General features: G+C 39.1%; 1 protein-coding gene across 7 annotated transcripts in view; it reads right to left on the reverse strand.

Moving 5' to 3' along the window:
* LOC311080498 (solute carrier family 24 member 2) overlaps positions 1 to 19334 on the reverse strand; it is a 117109-nt gene that overhangs the window by 32608 nt on the left and 65167 nt on the right. For 4 of the 7 annotated variants that reach the window (XM_084110490.1, XM_084110489.1, XM_084110488.1 and 1 more), the window contains 2 exons: positions 3161 to 3241; positions 2151 to 2233 (listed from right to left, as the gene is read on the reverse strand). In XM_084110490.1, coding sequence (XP_083966616.1) covers positions 2151 to 2233; positions 3161 to 3241 — 164 coding nt within the window. Of the gene's footprint in view, positions 1 to 2150; positions 2234 to 3160; positions 3242 to 13373; positions 13425 to 19334 lie in introns of all 7 variants that reach the window. The other 3 variants (XM_084110486.1, XM_084110485.1, XM_084110484.1) reach the window with 1 other exon arrangement.

Consider the following 19334-nt stretch of genomic DNA (forward strand, 5'->3'; position numbering starts at 1 on the left):
TTAAAGTTTCCTAATGTACAATCTAGATACTATTGCTTAAACATGCATTGAGGAGAATATATAATGTTCTTCTCCCCCTCTTGATCACCACCCATTTGCCTCATCTTTTGGTTTCCTGTCGGTCGGTTTTGGTGTTGGTATTCCACTCATGTTTAACAATGCTTTGCTCAGGGTATAAGAAGGAAAGGTAACTGTTGATCTTGGAGAAAGGCTTTAACCCTGCCACTCCCGCACACCAGTGCGTAACCTCATACTATGAGAAAGGCTTTTTCTGCACAACAGTGGAACATTTCTATACAATAAGTTGTTCCATTCTACTGTCTGTATATTTAAACATGTAACTTAATAAATAACTTTGCCTGCTTTAAAGGCTTTGAGAATCTTTCCTTTAATCACCGATGATGTTGAAAGCTAAAGTGATTATAAATTTATTTATCTAAACATTCAGGTTAAATCCTACGTTTTCCTTTCAGTTCTCAGAAACAACTTTACCTTTAAAGAATGAGAGGTTAAAGAATAACAACAACTTTAATGGAGTCAGATTAACTATACTGGAGTCAGATACATATCTGAATTATGCACGTCATCCTTCAACTGCCTTTTGTTCTGATTATTGGTTCAAAATAGCAGCATAAGCTTCCAGCCTTACACCTACAAAAATGCTAAATGAAAGAATCCTGTTAATCAATTTGCATTTGATTTTCGAAGGTTTACTGGACTCGGCGGCTCTTCTCTCATTCTCTCATTCTCTCTTATCTCCTTTCCCTTGTTCTCTTTTTTTTTCCAGGACAATTTGTCCAGACATTAAACAATGCTAAAAGAATGAATCCTCTTCATCAATAATGTAGCATTTGATTCTCCACATGAGCAGGGAGACGAGGGTTTGCAGGACTCGACGGCTCCTCTTGTCCTTTCTCCTCTACAGTATAACAAAAATATGTCTAGACCTTCAGAAAAGACAGCATTTTCAAAGCAACACAAACAAAAACGAGACAGTGAGGACGAAATTATTGTTTGAACAGGATGTCGTAAACTTTTAAATACTTTCTATGTCAGATCTAATTTTCGCAGCTTTTATTAACTGGAAATTTGTGAACTAATATTTTAATGGAGATAACACATCAATTTACGATTGACTTTTTTTTCTGAATTGTGAGATAAAAACTGTAAAGTGTATAGTCGTAATTCCAGGAAAAAAAGTCGCAATTACCTTTTTACACTTTTATTCCTTGGCAGAAACAAGCTTAGTATTGAAAAAAGCGCTATACAAACAAATTTGACTTGACTTGCTTATGGCAATGCTTCAAGCAACACCCATGTTATATTTGTTGACAGGCGCCAGACTCACACCGATCTATAGCGTGTGTGTACACAGTCTATGAGTGATGGTTCTCTTGTGACCGGGTAGTCACGGTGACATTGAGAGGGTCTCTCTCAGCCTGCATGCATGCTGTGCCGTCTGTTCTGCTGGCATGTTGCCGTGCCAACAGGGGGCAGAGGATGAGAACGCTTCATCTTCTGAACACAGGACAGTGTGTATGTGTGTGTGTGAGAGATGAGGAGACAGTACAGCAGGAGGGAGAAGGCCAAATGTGTTTTCCATTGAGTCATAATAAGCGTGAGGTTTTTTTTCAGTCCTGCCGTGACTTGGCCTTCACTTCTGTTTCCAAAGTCAGCGCTTTGATTCACTTTCTGTCCTATTTTTGTGTTAAAATCACTGTGCATACATTAGTGTGTGTGTAGTCAGTGTTATTTTAGCATCATTGAGATACTATTATAGTTTTATTAATATGTTGGATTAGTTTTCATTTTATTTGAAATGAATTTTATGGAATGTTTGATGAACAGCACCCCACCATATAAAAATGAAAACACTGATTTGTCGATGGCAGGAAAAGAGTTAAATATGTCTACATAGATTTTAGTATTTTTTATTTTTTTGTTATTTTAGTACATCAAGTAAAAGTAAATAAAAATAATAAATGTTTTCTTAGCAACTAGTAGAAATAATTATTTTTTATTTTTTTATTTTTTTTTATTTCAGTTAACATTGATTCTATTTCAATTAACATAATTTGTTTTATGGTTTTATTTTTAGTTAACTATAATAACCACGGTGCATTAGTTTTACTTTAGTATCAACAACTCACCGCATCACCATCCTGTCCAGCGGTGCCATTCATGGGTGGAGTCACGTCCACCTCGACACTGGAGCTGTTTGGCAGATTTTTATCTATAACACAAACAGGAAATGTACTAAATGGACAAATAAATAAAATAAATGACACATGCAAAAAAGTCCCCAAATAAAATCATTTTAAGGCAGGTCTAAGATACCTTAGTCTTTAGCCGTTGTTTTTTCAGCACCTTACACTACAAACACTGTGTCTTTAAAACATTTTGTCAAGTTTGAACTTGATACCTCCATTCTGTTTTTATATATACAGTATATAAGTCAGACTTATGTATAAGTCTGATTTGGTAAGGTGCGTTGCATGTAGAAGGTTAATTTACCAGGCCTGAATATTACAATTTTGAACTTCCCCAATACTGTAATTTACATAACCGATCAAACTCTCACATTCTGTAGCTTTACATAATACTGTATTTATATAATTATTTAAGATACTTCAAAAATTAGCACTGTGTAGCCAATGTATATGTCTAAAAAAAAATTTGTCATACACATATTGGCCTGATCAAAAAAAAAAAAAAAAAAAAAAAAAAAAAGATGGAGGAAGTGCAGTAGATCGATTTGAAAGGGTTAAAGATGTTCTGAACAGACTGTGGTCACATCAAAGAAGCTGCGTGCTCTCAACTGCCCTGCTTTTGATGCTAATATGCTAATATGGAACTGTTAGCATAATTTTGCACTTGAAATGAAAGTGTATTCAACACACAAATGATATTATGGGATTTAAATATATTGTGATACTTTATTTTGTTTCTATAAAGTCCGCAAGCAGTTGTTATCTTAAGAAGCTAATTTGAAATTGGTTGAAAAAAGCTGGGTCTTGTTCACTTCAGCAATGGATTTAACATGCGATGGCAAATTTAATAGAGCTTGGCTCAGTACATAATTTACCAGGAATAACTTAGCCATTATTTATCAGTCTTGAATTTATTAATGCTTGTTATTTTTTCCAACTGTACCACTTACCAGCAACTCCATTTGAGTCCTCCACTTGGCATTTCTTTTTGGCAATTTTGTGAAGGATGGACGCCTTCTCACGAAATTTTCCTGAAAAATAGTCCAGAAAGAGAGTGAGTGATTTGGAATAACAAATTTCCCCAGGATATTTTCCCAGCTAAGTGAGCATGTTTAATTTCACTCACTGGATATGAAACAAACTGTAGGGCCATTTCTAAAAAAAAGTTGGTGAAATAGGGTCCTGGATGCTGATTAGCCATATTCAGCCATGTTAAAATACCTGATATAACATTCGACAGGACACATCTGTTAACCTTTTGTGTATCCTTTGTGAAAAATAAGTGCACTTAAATGAATATATTTCTTAACACACTTAAGTATACTTTTAAAATGTAATAATTTAAAAGTAAATACATTTTTACATTTTGATATTCATTATGTTTTAATAATCTTTTGTCATGCTTTAAAAAAGTATACTTATTTTGATGTTTTGACTAACATATTTAAGTGTTATTCAATATTACATTTAAAGTTAATATATTTTAAAAACACTAAATTGCAACGTAATCATTACAAATGTGCAAGTTCAAATATATAAAATATATGGCATACAAGTTTTAACAGAAATTATATTAAATTGCATTATATTCGGTAGTACACTTTAACCATATTTCATAATTATGAAAACACATATAAAGATGCACTTAAATCCTACTGAAGTGGGTCAAAAAAGCACTCTTAAGTTCAGCTATTTGAATGTATTATAAATTTAATCTATAATACATTTTATCAATACAATTAATTTCAAGTGTCTGAGAACATTACATTCAGTTCGCACTTTTTAGGTGTGCCAATGTGTACTTCTTTTTCACAAAGGATATCACTGTGCAGCACCCACAGAGACCAAATGGTTTAGTTGCATATTGCCAAATTATTTAGTTAAAGAATATAATGTTTTAATGAGAAAATGTGTTCTTAATATTTTAATATTTATTCATTTGCAATCTTTTCTTATTTTTATGTTGTGACAGTATATGGGGAATCTCTAAACTCTCCACACCTTATTACCTTTTTGGTTTACTTCTGTGGGAATGACACCTTTGTACCAGTCACACTGAGACATTTCAAATGATACCAAACATGTATAATACTGTATGTTCATATTAAACCATATAGATTTTTGGGTGAATTCAGGTAGCGATGGGTGAAGGGAATGATGTGTAAATTGGGAGGTGATCAACTCGTGTCTCGAATGGGGATGGTAATATAGCAAGAGAGTTCAAATGTTAATTTCCTTTGTTTTCTCAGAGAGTAGCCCTCTCTTACAGTTCTTCGAGTTTCTCCAGTCTTACATGTGCATGATATGTACTGGAGTCACTATATATCTTGTTAACTGCTGTGGGTGTGCCCCCATGTAAATCAACTGTCCCCAGTAAGTCTGGGACGGTGATTAATGCAAATTCCCATTGTGAACTCATGTTTACATTTGAAAAGAGGTTTCTGCCTTGGTCTGAGTATTTAGGGAGATGCTAAAGAAGGCTTGTGGCGATTTGTAACTCAAATTAGCCCGTGATGCTGAGAGTAACTAAAACTACTGACAACTATTATTTGGCATCAATTCAAGTGTACTTGGTTTGCAAAGACAAGAAGTGAATTTCCGTTTAGGACAGCAAAATGCTGCTTGACCAACCTAAATTTGGGTGTGTCTTACCTCTGTTTAATATAATGTTATTTTAGTCAAGTGTACGGGGGAAACCACGACATGACCAAACCAAAGCTACAATCAAAAAAGTAATGTTGGTCAACTTATATCTGTAGTAGTGGTCATGACCTCTGTCTAAAGAAAACGTTACTTTTATTCAAGTGTATACAACCAAGGGGACTATATAAAAATAACTTTGATTGTGTAAGCGTGAATGTGACCATTTCAGGTATATAGCCAATTATTCACTATTTAGCACAGCCTCTTGTAACTTGTAGCTTAAAAAAAGGTCAAAATACCATTTGACCTTTAATGTAACCTTCAAACCAACAGAACATGAAACACATCTGTCTATACTGTAGGCAAAGTCTATAACTCAGTGTGGATAGAGCAGTACCAGAATCATGAAGAAAACGTCAATACAGTTGCACAGCCTTTTCAGGATCCATCAATGTGGAAGTAAAAACTCAGGCGATCCTACACAAACAGTAGCAGTGTTTTCCTGTCTAATTCTTTGCATGAATGAAACTGCATGTGATTAAGCTTGTGTTGAAGCATATGTGTGAACATATGTGTGGAGGGTTGGTTTACTAATGGAAAACATCCTGATCACTAAATGTCTTTGACCTTCCTGAGGATTCATTGGCTCTGATTGGCTGATAGAGCCAATGCCGTCTGGCTCGATCAAAAGGCCGTGACCCCAATCAACATGCACATGTATGTGACGTGACCTACATATCACTAACCCGGATTGTAATTTAAAGTGGTTATGGAATTTGAGGGTCTATGCTGTTAGAACTATGTTTAAGTAGGTTTATTTGTGGTGTTGTAGGAATAGTTTGTAATGTAGGCAGGAGGTGGGCAAGGTTTTCTAAAGTATTGTTAGTGTTCTGTAGTCAGCATGGTCTCCAGTTTCTCTAGTCTAAACAATGGAGGTTAATTGGGTTTCTCAAAATCATGGCAAGTATTACCTTGTGAAAAAGAAGAAAATCGCTTTTTAAGGACTATAACAAATGGCTAGAAGGGACTTCAACAAGCTTATTCCTGGGTTGTTGACATCACAAACTCTAAAATTTACATAAACCCTGCCTCCGGAAACACACAACAAATGGGGTGAGGTCATGTTGGGCTGCTTTAGAGAAGAGGAAGAGATGTTGTCGCTGTTTTTTTACACCCCGGAAAAAGGCTGTCCTAAGGCTGACGAACTTAGTTAGAGAGGTTAAAATGTATTTTTAACACTGTTCCTGAACATTCTATCCTCAATGTTTTTCTGTTTTTCCAAAAAAAATTCACACACGGAGAACAGCAGACAGACAGAGTGCAATGCAGGCTACGCACAATTCTCCTGAAAGACGTAGCCATTCCATTTTGTCGGGACAATGTGTTGTTTATGGATCACAACTTCTAAGTATGTCTTATTATTTGTAGCTGTGTTTTCTATTAACAGTTCCAATTATAAGCTTTATGTAGTTGCTATAGCTATGATGTAAACAAAGGGCAAACCTTTGCCTCCGCTGGCCTGCTAGCTAACATTACATTATTTGATGTATGTTTACTTTAGCTTGCTTTTAGCTTAGTGTTTACTTTTAGCTTAGTGTTTACTTTAGCTTGCTCATTGCTTTTGTAAGGCTGTTCACCGCCCCTTAGGAAAATGATCCATGGTTTTGTGATTGATTACTGTTTGTATTATGATAGTTTTCCGACAAATATGATTAAATGGTAGATAACATCGCATCTATAAGAAAATGACAAAAAAACATACCATTTTGAAATATCCTGTAAAATCTGTGCTTGAAATCCGTTCAGCACAATCCTCTTGTTTGTTAACATTGTCAGGGCCTAAATTGGGCTTGAAATGGTTTGAAATTGGCGCCATCGTTAATATTTACATCTGAGTAGTGTTCACTGTCATGAAGGGGCGTGACATTTCCCGAACACACGCTAAGAGCTGCCAATCACAACACACTGGGCCAGCGAACCAATCACAGCACATTTCGTATTTCGGGAGGAGGGGCTACTTTGAAAATGACGTGTTCAACCAGACTGAGGAGAGAGGAGCTGTAATAATGTAAAAATTAGTTTTTTTGAACAATCAAGCATGAAGACATATTCTAGTACACCCCAAAAACAAAATCAATACTTCATAAAAGGGCATAAAAGGACCCCTTTAAGAAACATAGTGAAGAAAATGTAGCCTACTCTCTTTAAGTACACTTAAGTGGCCTTTTATTTATTTAATAATATATTATCTTCATTAATAATATATATACACCCCAAAAACAAAAGCAAGACTTCGTAAAAGGGCATAATAGGATCCCTTTAAGAAACATAGTAATGAAAATGTACTCTCTTTAAGTACACTTAAGTGGCCTTTTATTCATTTAAAAATATATTATTATCTGCATTAATAATATATCGTTGTTGGGTTACTCTGAATACAAGCAGACTATGGTAGAGTTACTCCAAATAGAGTCTGATTAAATATTGACTCATGTACCTTCCCATGCTGAATATTACATCAAAGTCTGTTTAGTGCGGAGGAGGGAACTGAAATTAGAACTTTGTAACTCTGTGTAACACACACACACACACACACACATGTGCGCACGCGCACACTGTGATTTGTCATTCTGTTGCTTTAGATGTTATGGATCCTCAAAGAGACTTAAGCAATTCACCCATAACAGATGTCTAAGAACTGACATTATTGTATTAGTGAGACGTGAGCGAGCGAGAGAGAGGGGAGGGGGGGGCTGTTATTATTGCATTATCCCTGCGCTGCTGGTATTGCATAACTCTAGTTATAGAATGACTCACTCCTCTTCGTCTCAACACTGTGACGTACGTTTCTTAGCATCTATTTCTGTGCGTGTCTGAATGCAGCCAGGCACGTTATCTGACTCTCACGGATTGCCGAGCAGTCACAGACAGTGACGAGTAATGCTGCTCTCTTATCGGAAAACTTTGTGTAGATTCAACCAACTATTCTGATAATTGCATTTTTTTAAAGACCCCAAATTAAACAAACCTAGTTTCTTTCATGCATTGACATATTTATTGAAACAGGATGTTTAGAAGGAGCTATTTCTTTAAAAATGACTTGCTAGTCAGTTCCTAATCAGTGTCCTTCTTATTCTGGTGAGCACTTGATTGGCCAGAAATGTGTAGTACTGGATGAATCATTGATATACTGTATTTCATCTGTTTTCCTGAAAAAAGACACTATGCATTTTAAATGAGTATATCTGCTATAGGTTAGTTCTGTAAACATTTAGTTACATGCTCAAAACTAATACTTGACCTCAAAGCTAGAAGACGTGGACTTAAAGCCACAAAATTCTAATTTTAATTGCATGTGGTCATTAACCCTATAAAGCCTTGTATTGTAATTGATATGCACATATCTTTAAATTGAAACCTCTAAATTATCAATTGATTGCTACTTTACAGTTTTTTTAGCAAGTAAAAGGCCTTTTAGTCTAATTGTAAAAACATGTACTTCACGTTGTGGTTCACGTGCCTTTCTGATGTGAAATCTTTACTGACTTTTGTATTGTTAGTAATATTTCAACATGAATATTTACTGGACTTAAGCAACTTAGGTTCCCTTTCAGTCGTTCACGTTCGACGTAGCCGCCGACGACTGAATGGGATCACGCTTAGGGAGCCAGTCATCTTTGAGTACTATTGAAACGAGCCAATGGAATTGGTGTGCGGGATTCGCATCACATACTCCGCCCCGCGGCACGGCATAAATACGGAAGTGGATGCACGCACTAGTTGCTTTTTGCTTTGGAGCCGATCATCTTTGATATCTCTGAATAGTACTGTTGTGTACAATGAGCGAGTGTGTTGGTGTTCTTCTAGAAAGACTCTCCCGGTGCTGGTGGTTTCTACAGTGCAGTGCAGCGGTGGTCGCAAGCTTTGAGCTCTCAACTGCTGTTTTAACAGCAAACAAGTTTCTATTGTGTGTGTTGACGGCTGGTTGAGGGCGGAAAAGTGAGTGCTTCACTGTTTCAGTTCGCTGAATTAAGTGTTGCCGCGTGTGCAGCATTCCCTGTGTGCTCCGGCACTGGTGACGGGTCCCATTTTCTAAAAGAGCAACACGGGTGTGTTTGCATCATTTTCAAGATGCCATTCCATCCGTGCGTTTCAAGGTGTGGTAGGGCTCTGTCCCCCTCTGACGGTCACGAGAGTTGTATCACGTGTCTGGGCTTAAAGCACGCTGAAGCAGCTCTTGTGGATGAGTCATGTTCTCATTGCGGGAATATGACCATCTCCGTGTTGAGGTCGAGATGTGCCTTTGTTCGCGAGGGTGGAGTCCCCATCCCCAGGCACCGCTCTAGTGTTTCTTCTGGGCTACCTTCCCAGAAGTGGGCTGGAGTGCCGTCTGGGCTGGGTGACCTGAGGATTACAGTGAGGGGTAATCCGCCCGGCAAAGCCCCATGGATCCCTCACTCCTCTTTCGCACCGCAGCCAGTGGAGCTCCCCGATGAGCGTGCTGGTCCCTCTGTAGTGGACGAACCAGCCGTTTCATTCGGGGCCCCTCCAGAGGACAGGATGTCCATCGCAGCATCAGAGGGTGAGCTGGGCTCTGGAGATGATGACTCGGCTGCGCTGTCTCCCTCTGGGAGACCAGCGTTGTCCGAGCCGGATCCAGAGATGGCAGCCATGCTTAAAAAGGCTGCCGAGGCGGTAGGGCTCATGATTGGTTTCTCGGAGCGGGTCGGTCTGGTTCTCAGCCCACCGCTCCAGTACCTTTCTTTCCTGAAGTGCATGAGGAGTTGACAAAGGCATGGACGGCACCTTTCTCTGCCAGAAATCGCCTGAGTAGCTCCTCCCCCTCACTAACCTTGATGGGGGAGCGGCGAAGGGTTACGAGGCGATCCCTCCAGTGGAGAGATCTGTTGCGATGCAACTGTGTCCAGCGACTGCTACCTCATGCAAGGGGGATCCTCGTCTCCCCTCTAAGGCCTGTAAGTTTTCGTCTGTTCTGACGGGCAAAGCTTACAAAGCCTGTGGGCAAGCCGCTTCCTCACTGCATGCTATGGCGTTGCTTCAGGTCCATCAGGCCCAGGCACTCATGAACATGCATGAGGGTAGCCCAGACCGTGAGCTCATGGGTGAGCTCTGCACTGCAACTGACCTTGCCCTCTGGGGTCTGGTGATGTCCGCCCTTGTGGTCCAGGAGCGCCATCTCTGGCTCAACCTGGCTGACATGAGAGAAGCGGACAAGGTTCATCCTGCCCCAGCAGCCTGCTGCTGCCTCCACCCATCCGCCGGCGGCAGGTCCTCCGCCTGCTTGTCGCCGAGGGCGCCCCTCTACAGCCACCTCCGCTCCCGCTGGACCATTGCAGGAGCCTCCACCCAGGTCTCAATGTGGAGCCGGCCGCAGAAGGGGCGCCCCGCCCGCTTCAGGCGCTGCCAAGCCAGGTGGCAAGTGACAGCAAAAGCGTTCCTGAGCAGGCTTCCCAGGGATGGAGGAATGCTCTTAGGAGATGGTCACCGATCCACTCCATCCAGTGGAGGGCCGGGTGAAGTTTTTTGTTCTATGTGTGTCTGGTACCCACATACTCAAAGAAAGAGCAATTTCTCCATTCCTGGCCCCTAGAGGGCTAGTCTGGCGGTGTGTGACTCTGCAAAGCCTTGCACCCTTCAGCCTCCTCTTATTTGCCAGCCGGCAGCTGGGTGCGGTTCGTGAACCCGGTCATCCGCCTTCTCATGCATCCCCTGTCACTTAGTGGAGTCAGGTAAGTGTTGCATTGACCTGAAAGACGTATACTTCAGATCTCTATCCTTCCGCTCCACAGGCCTCCTGTGTTCTTGGGTTCGAAGGTACGAAGTATCAGTACAAGGTCCTACCCTTCGAGTGCTCCAGAACCAGTTGGGTCTTCAGGTCAACTGGGAAAGAGTAAACTCACCCAGAGGTTGAGGATCTCTTTTCTAGTATGGAGATCGTCCAGCACATCTCTTGGAGACTCTGTCCCCAGGCGGTCCAGCTGTTTGGGGACCACTCCGGGGCTGCACAGTTACATCTGTTGCCCCTCCGGACTCGTCCTCCGCCAGTTGTGTTTTTCTCCTGTTTGAGTGGACACCCCTCAACTCAGAAACAACTCTGGCCACAGCAGAAATGCATTCCCCAGTGAGACTTCTTGCACACAACTGTGCTAAAGTCAGGGAGGAGATGGAGCAGGTCTTGCTAGTTGCCTCTTATATGGCCCAACCAGACCTTTCCTCTCGACAGCCCTTCCTGACTCCTTCCTCTGAGTACATTCTCAGGTATGGGGCATGATGGCACCCACGTTTAGACCTTTCAGGTCTGGTTCTAAAGAGAACGGGACACGGAGGTTCTGGTTACTACCGCAATACTTTTTATGCCATAGAGACCATCACTTCTGTGAGAGCACTTCTCAAAATTAGGCAAACGCCTTAGAAGTGGAACCTATTTGTTGAATTGAGTCTTCTCTCTGTGAGGAGATCCCGAAGATGTTCGATCACTTCAGTGCTTCTTTCTTGCTAATGTGTTGGAGAGAGGGCTGTCTCCTCCACCTCAAAATGTTGTTGCCTCTGTATTGACACACATCATGATGCAGTGGATACAAATCCGTGGAAGCACGACTTGATCGTCAGGTTCCTGAGGCGAGCAAGGAGACTGAATCCGCCTTGCGCCCCCTCTTTACCCTCTTGGGACTTATCTCTGGTGCTACTGCACTGCAGGTGCCCTGCAGGTAGTGAGTTAATAATCCTGTTTTTAGAGAAACAGTTCTCTTGCTTGCTCGGTCTCTATCTAGAGGGTAGGGACTTGCATGCATTTTCGGTCAACGAATCGTGCCTGGAATTCGGGCCGGCTGACTCTCATGAAATCTGAGACTCCGGCCTGGATATGTGCCCAAGGTTCCTACCTCTCCTACGGGACCAAGTGGTGAGACTGCAAGCGCTGCCCCGAAGGAGGCAGACCCAGCCCTGGCTTTCTCTGTCCGTCCGCTCTGTTGCGGTTATACGTGCTCAGAATGCAAAGCCTGGACCTCTTGCCTGTTACGGAGACCAGCAGAAGGTAAGGCTGTTTCCAAGCAGAGGTTGGCCCACTACATGTGGTTGCCTTCATCTTGGTGAGAAAGTTTTCCCAAGGTGCATGTGCCCACCTGGGTGGTGAGCTCCTAAGTGAGTTAGTGAGAGTATTGCCCCAGTGACATTCCATATGCTATACTGCCCGGTCATCCGCCCAGTCTATTTGTGTATTCTCCACGTTACCTCCTTTTGGGCAGGATGCAGCAGCGTCCCTTCCTTCCATTGATAGGGCACGCTTCCCCAGCGGTCCTGTGGAACAGCAGTGACTTCCCTGGCCTAAGCCCTGTCCCTTCTCTGCCTCAAATTGCGGGGGGTCAGGAGGCTTTTGTCTAGGCATTGGAAGGTGGCAGCTCAAGTGGCATTTTCAGTGGGGGATCCCATTCAGTCTACGCTGACTACGTAGAAAGTGAACGACTGAAAAGGAACGTCTCGGTTGCGTATGCAACCCTCGTTCCCTGAAGGAGGGAACGGAGACACAGTCTCCATTCCCTCCTTCAGGGAACGAGGGTTGTATATGCAACCGAGACGTTTACTTGATTATTCTTACATCTTTTTCTTTTTTTTAAAATCATGTTCAAATGTGTGTATCAAATATGATCCATCAGGCTTTTGAGGAACGTTTATTTGTTCATCTCCCAATCATTGTATTGCTTTGCATTATATGGTTTGAAATTAGAGAGCTTTGATCATAAAAACTAAGCATTTAAATATCATCTCACATAGACATATTATTGGTAGATAATCCAGAGATAACTGATGTGTATAATGCATTTTATGTAAGTAGTTTGCTGTTATGAAGATCTTACAGATTTACATTACAAGCTATCAGAATTTCTGCACCAAATTGCATATTTTTGCTCAGTTTGGGCCTATGAAAATATTGAGCTTTTTTTCCTCCTCGAGTTTGAGCACCCTATTCTCAGTTTATCATACTATTATGAGCCATAAAAGCCAGATAGTCTGCAAAACACAAAAACACATATAGTCTGCAAATCATTATTATTATTTTTATTTTTTTTGTCTAAGGGTTCAATAAACTGTTCAATAAAATGTTTCAATTTTACAGGGTTAATATATATAGCTCTAAATGTTTTACTTCAAATGTTTTCTGATCATGTTTACCTGCACATTTTGTCATGCATTTATATTACAAAATAAATACCTTTCAAACAAAACAATCTTTTTTTTTTTCAGAACAAACAATGAAAAAAAAAAAAAAAAAAAAAAAAAAAAAAAACGTTGAAAGAAAAATAACCATGACAATTTTTATTTAAACTAAATTAAGAATGGAAACCACGATTTGCACTTATGTTAGTGAAATCTCGGCTACAGTGTCATGAAAGTAAAAAATGGAAAGAAAACTCTCTCACACTCATATGAACAAATAGTATCATGGGTAGAGAGGGGAAGCAGAAAGAGAGGAAAAATTAGGGTTGACAGAAAGATTCTTACCTTCCTCGGTCATTGAGTGATAATATTTTAGCTTGCCATAAGTCCCCAGCTCTACAATATCACAGACAGAGACAAGGGTAAGGAAATACACGCTTGCACATGTGGACGAGCACCCCCACCACAGACACACACAAATATATATATATATATATATAAGTGTCAGTGAGAATGAGGAGGTAAGGTGGCTAAAAACAAAATATGTTTATATGTCGATCTCACAGGCATAAGTGCAAAAAAAACTGAACAAAAAGAGAAAAAGAAGAGAAAAATTACAAGTTTAATTAGATTGTCTGACTGCTGCGGGAGTCAAGGTGCATATGTTTTTATAAGTCTGCTAGGAAAACAAAATTTTGTGTTTTATTAGTTTTTTATTAAATGTAGTAGTTAGTATAAGCATGCCTTTGAAAGATATTTAAAGATTTGCTTGAGCTACACTATGCTCCTTTAGAAATCATTCTAATATGCTGATTTGATACTCAATAAACATTTCATATTATTATCAATGTTGAAAACAGTTGTGCTGCTTCATGTTTTTTGGAAACTTTCAGGATTCTTTGATGAATAGAAAGTTCAAAAGAACAGTATTTGAAATTGAAACCTTTTTTAACATTATACATGTCTTTATTGTCCCATTTGATTAATTTAATGCATCCTTGCTGAATAAAAGTATTTTTGTATTAAATAAATTGTACTGACCTCAAACTTTTGAATGTTTGTGTACTCAATAGCAAGGAAAGTTGATATCCATGAGCAGAATTTCATATTACGCAGCCAAATGTTTTTGTCCATGCAGTCTATTATTGAGGTATAATTTATTTCAGACTCATCCTTCCTGTCTAAGTTAATAATAAGCTGCAAACTAGTCCAACTTACAAAGAGACAAAAGTATGGCTATGTGAGACAGCAATACTAAAATTATGTATAAAATGCTTAACCTAAGCAAAGGTTATTTTCATTTGAAACGATTTGATTTTCATTTACTTGCAGTGTTCAGTCTCAAACCATTGTGTCGTGATGCCATTAGCCATTTCTGGCATATATATGGAGTCCAAAATTCAAACAAGAATTAGGAACAAGGCCAAGTTTTGTGGTCTGCGCTGACTCGTGCGTATGATCCGCTCTGTGTTATCGTGTCTCTAGACCGGAGCAGATTTTGTGCGCGCTGCTGCGGTTTGAGTGACACTAACATCAAACCAGACTTCATTTAATACCAATGGAAAGTATATTTACACTGTCTGAATATTTCCCTAACGCCTATAAAGTGTATACTTAACACCTATAAAACTATTCACCATTTAGAAAATGGTAAATGTGTGAACAAGTGCACTGATTTTAGCTGCAATTTTAGGGTCTATTTATAGTGTAGGGGGGTGGGACGCTTCAGATTCTAGAGAGCATTTGATTGGATAGAAAATCTGATGAGAAGCTGAAGTGCAGTGTGATGTCAACAAAATCATTGATCCATATTGACAAAAGTTAGAGACTGTACATTTTGAATGCTTATATCTTCTAAATACGAATTGTGTCATTGTTTTGGAGAACACTAGCTTATAACAGTAAGGCTAAAAAAATTTTTTTCTTTTTCGAAGTGTACTTTGAATAACCATAGTGTATGAAATGTGCTATATAAATAAACTTGCCTTGCCTTGCCTAATTTTGATTTCATGGTGACTTCAAGTTTGATTTTAAATCTGAGATTTTCCTATCTGTAACCTATCTGTAAGATCTTCACAGATGTTGTAAACATGTTTTCGTTAAGTAATGAGTCTGGCAACCTTGCAGAATGACCTCTGCAACTGTTGACCGGTCATCCCAGCGGCACAAAGCTTTTAACATCGATTCGGCTGGGAAAGGGTGTGCGACTGCATGCAAGTGTGTGCGTGGGCTCACGTTACATAATAAAGGTCACATAAAATAACCTATCAGACTGTTATTGGCATGGGTGAATGTCTGTGCATGTTTGTGTGCAATCAGGTGGAAGGGCAGTATGACAGATAACAGCGTCTTTATGAATGCATGCGTGTCCGTTTGACGGAGCAGACAGATCATTCCAAAAATAGAGAAACTGTTGGTCCGGCATGGGGGTCGAGCTCATTAATCAATGCAAACTGCTGTGCAAGAGGTCAGACAATAAAAAAAAACACATGCACACACAGACAAAACCACTGCATATATGGTTTGTGATTTCTGAAGAGCGGGAAAGGTTGTGAGAGCTGTGGCAGTGATGAAGAGGGATGAATTACGTGTGCAAGTGGAAAATCAGGCAGTAGTCATTTATAATGTGTTCAATATCAATTAATGAACTTATGCAATTAATCAATTTATTTGAAGGGTGTGTGTAATACTCCCAAACTACATGTGCCGGCACACATAAGGAATACTCGTCACATTAAGCCACCGAAACAAATATATTATGAACACAATCACGATGTGTTGCTGTGTTTATAAAACAGGTGCAGTTTTGCCAAGCTTGTATGTGATGCTGTGAGTGACCCAATGGTTTGAGTTTTTTGTGTAAGAAAAAAACTACAAAAAAAAAAATTTGTCACAGGGACAATTGTTGGACAATAAAACCCAAACCTGACACCTGGTTTTAGACCATAATAATTTATCAGTATATGGTGAAGAGCAGGGCTATTCAATTAGCTTCATTTGAGGGCCGGATTTTTAAATCGAAAAGTTGAGGAGGGCCGGTGGGTTTAGCTGATTTATTGAAACATTATTTGTTACTTATTGAAACATAACAGAATTAATAAATAAGCTAAAGTAAACCTAAAAAAAGTATTGCATTTACTTGGAAATGTGGTACCCAACAGTATGCAGATTTATAAGACCATAATAAATAACTTATTTACAGCTGTGTACAAATATATAAATTATACAAGCTCATAGCTATTGGTAAGAATTATTTTATTTATAATTGTTATAGGCTTAAATTAAAAATTCTGACAGTGAGACTTGGTAACCACAGGTAATACCATGCATGGCTACTCACTACACTACCACTGTATAAATAAATGCCTAAACACAGGTAAAAACTATACACACACTGAATTATATATTCCTCTACCTACATAGTATTCAATATAAATATTACACATTTCTGCCCAAACCATGGTAAATTACTACAGTACATTTAAATGTTTGTAAGGGTGGTGATTAGGGGATTTAAAGTCTTCTAACTTTGTTCATGGCACAATGTTTCTGCTGTTTACCTCATCAGGCGTGTTGGGAATGTTGAGGCTGTTTCATCCAATAAAACTAGTTAAATCATTGAGTGATTTGTGGTTTGTAACAGACAGGTGTGTTGAATTGAACCGCTTCTCACTAGTCTCAACGCTGTTTAATAATAGTGTCTGGGACCGGGAGTAAACCCAACTCCTTTAAGTTTGCGTTCCGTTATCCACTGGGCTGTGCTGCGAAGTTCTAAGTAAACTTGTGAAACTAAAAACGTTTCTCATGGTACGCACAGTGCATATATCTGTACAGCTGCAGGCGCCACGCGCATATCTAAACAAATTTAGCCGCATCGCCAGGATAAGAGGAGGAGGATCAATTCATCTTAGGAATGACAGATACAAGTCCTTCACAGTGGCCAGAGGGTATTGAACCATTCTTCTTCCAGAACAGTGGCCAGTGGCTATGTGATGCTGGTGGAAGTTTTCTAACTTGCTCTTCCAAAATTCCCCAAAGTGGCTCAAAAATATTTAAATCTGGTGACTGTGCAGGCCATGGGAGATGTTCACCTTCACTTTCATGTTCATCAAACCATTCTGTCACAAGTCTTGTTGTGTGTATTTGTGCATTATCATGCTGATACACAGCACTCCCTTCAGGGTACAATGTTTGAACCATTAGATGCATATGGTCCTCCAGAATGGTTCAGTAGTCCTTGGTAACGATGCTCCCATCAAGCTCAGTAGGAAATGGCATGATATTGCAGCCCAAACCATCACTGATTCACCCCATGCTTCACTCTGGGCACACAACCGTCCGGGTGTTAAGACTTTATGAGGCTTCTTCACGCTGTAACTTCAAGTGAAGGTGAAGGTGGACTCATCAGAGAACAGTTCATGTTTCACATTGACCACAGCCCAACATTTGGCATTGGCACAAGTGACCAAAGGTTTGGCAATAGCAGCCCGACCATGAATATTGACTCTGTGAAGCTCCCGATGAGCAGTTTTGGTGGAAACAGGAGAGCTGAGGTGCGCATTTAATTATGCAGTTAGTTGGACAGCTGTGGTTTTATGCTTTTTCGATTCAATCGGGATTAGTACATGGACATCCCTTTCAGACAGCTTCCTCTTGCGTTGACAGTTACTCCCGCTGTTTGTGGTTCGTCCTTTGTGGTGGTATTTTTTTGTGGACATTACTTGCTGTCCTGGTCACAGATGAGCCAGTTAGACATGCACCAACAATTTGTCCTCTTTTGAGCTCTGATATGTTGCCCATTATGTTGTGTGGATTGCAATATCGTATGTACAGCTGTGCTATTACTCTGCTAATTCAGCCTTCACACTCTGCTCTTACTGAAGGAATATTGGCCTCCTGGCTGCGCATATAGGTGTGAAACCTCCAACACTATATTAGCTAGTGTTTCAGTTTCATTGTCCAATATTCAGAACATTTAACATTTTCTTAATGTACTTATCAATGAGGTGTCAAAAACGTTTGGATTTTTTACATTGTTAATCTCTACATATGTGCATTCAAGATATATAAAAATTAATGGATAAAACTTAGTTATAATGGATCCTAATTCACTGCTGTAAAAGTTTATGACTTTCAAACATAATTAAGTCAATGTTCAATTGTAACTTCAGGCGAGTCAGTGTTTATTTTTCTGTTTCCTGGTTGCCATGACGGCAGGCATAGTCACTTGATACTGTAGCTAGCTACTTAGCAGTCAGCTTGCAATGTCACAATCAGTTACCTGGACTATATCTGTATTTACGATGCAGTATAAATTAATGTTTTTTTGTTTTTTTAATTCTGGTTAAGTTGCTAAACAGAAAATTTGTTTTATCTACAAATTTCACCTACCAAAAAGCTCAAAACACGCTTCTTGGATCTTTCTTTTCATTGTTCCATATATTCATGTTTTAAATGAACAGTTTTATAGAAGCAAAATAGTGCAGTTGAATACACCAGTTGAATAGACCAGTTGAACTATGCAAGGATGGACATTAAACTGCTCTTTTAATTCTTTCAAATAAATCATATAAAATTGCATGAATTATTCTTGAACTGACCAAAGTATTTAAAGGAAAAGGGTTATATTAAAAACAGAAATTTTAACGTTAATAGTTATATTTTGATCGTAAATCCACTATTGTTTTATATAGAATTGTTCTGTAGTCTATACAGTATTTCAATCATAATAATTTAATCAACATCATAAGAAACTGTAATTAAAAAAGTAATTAAAGTAAAAGAAAAGTAATTAAATTACAGTAATTGATTACTTAGTAATGTATTATACCCAACACTGCTAGAGTTCATATAAGTGGAACTGAATACCTTGAAATGATATTGAAAGTATAGATGAGCATCTAATAATGTTCAACTACTGTTTTGGCCTTTAAAGGGTTTCAATTTTGAGCAAATCTCTAGCAGGGTTATTCTATGAAATGGGTCCCTTTCTCATTTGGAAATGGTCATATTTAGACCAAAATGAATAAATATCTTGCAGACAGTATAGAAGCATGGGCAGATTGACAAATTACATTAAAAAATGGATTGCTATGGAGATGGAGTAAAGTTCAGTGATAGAATGTCTGGTAACAGTAGTTTAGGGTCCAATTCTCACTATTAACTAGTTGCTTATTAGCATACATTTTACTAGGGATATTGGCTGTGTATTAGTACTTATAAAAGCACATTTTAATACCTTATTCTGTATGACCTATTTCAAATAGGAATTTTACATTTCACTGACACAGTTTTTGCTAAACAAAT

This window comes from Abramis brama (assembly GCF_963993115.1).
Source record: "Abramis brama genome assembly, chromosome: 3".
In the NCBI taxonomy this organism is placed as follows: domain Eukaryota; kingdom Metazoa; phylum Chordata; class Actinopteri; order Cypriniformes; family Leuciscidae; genus Abramis; species Abramis brama.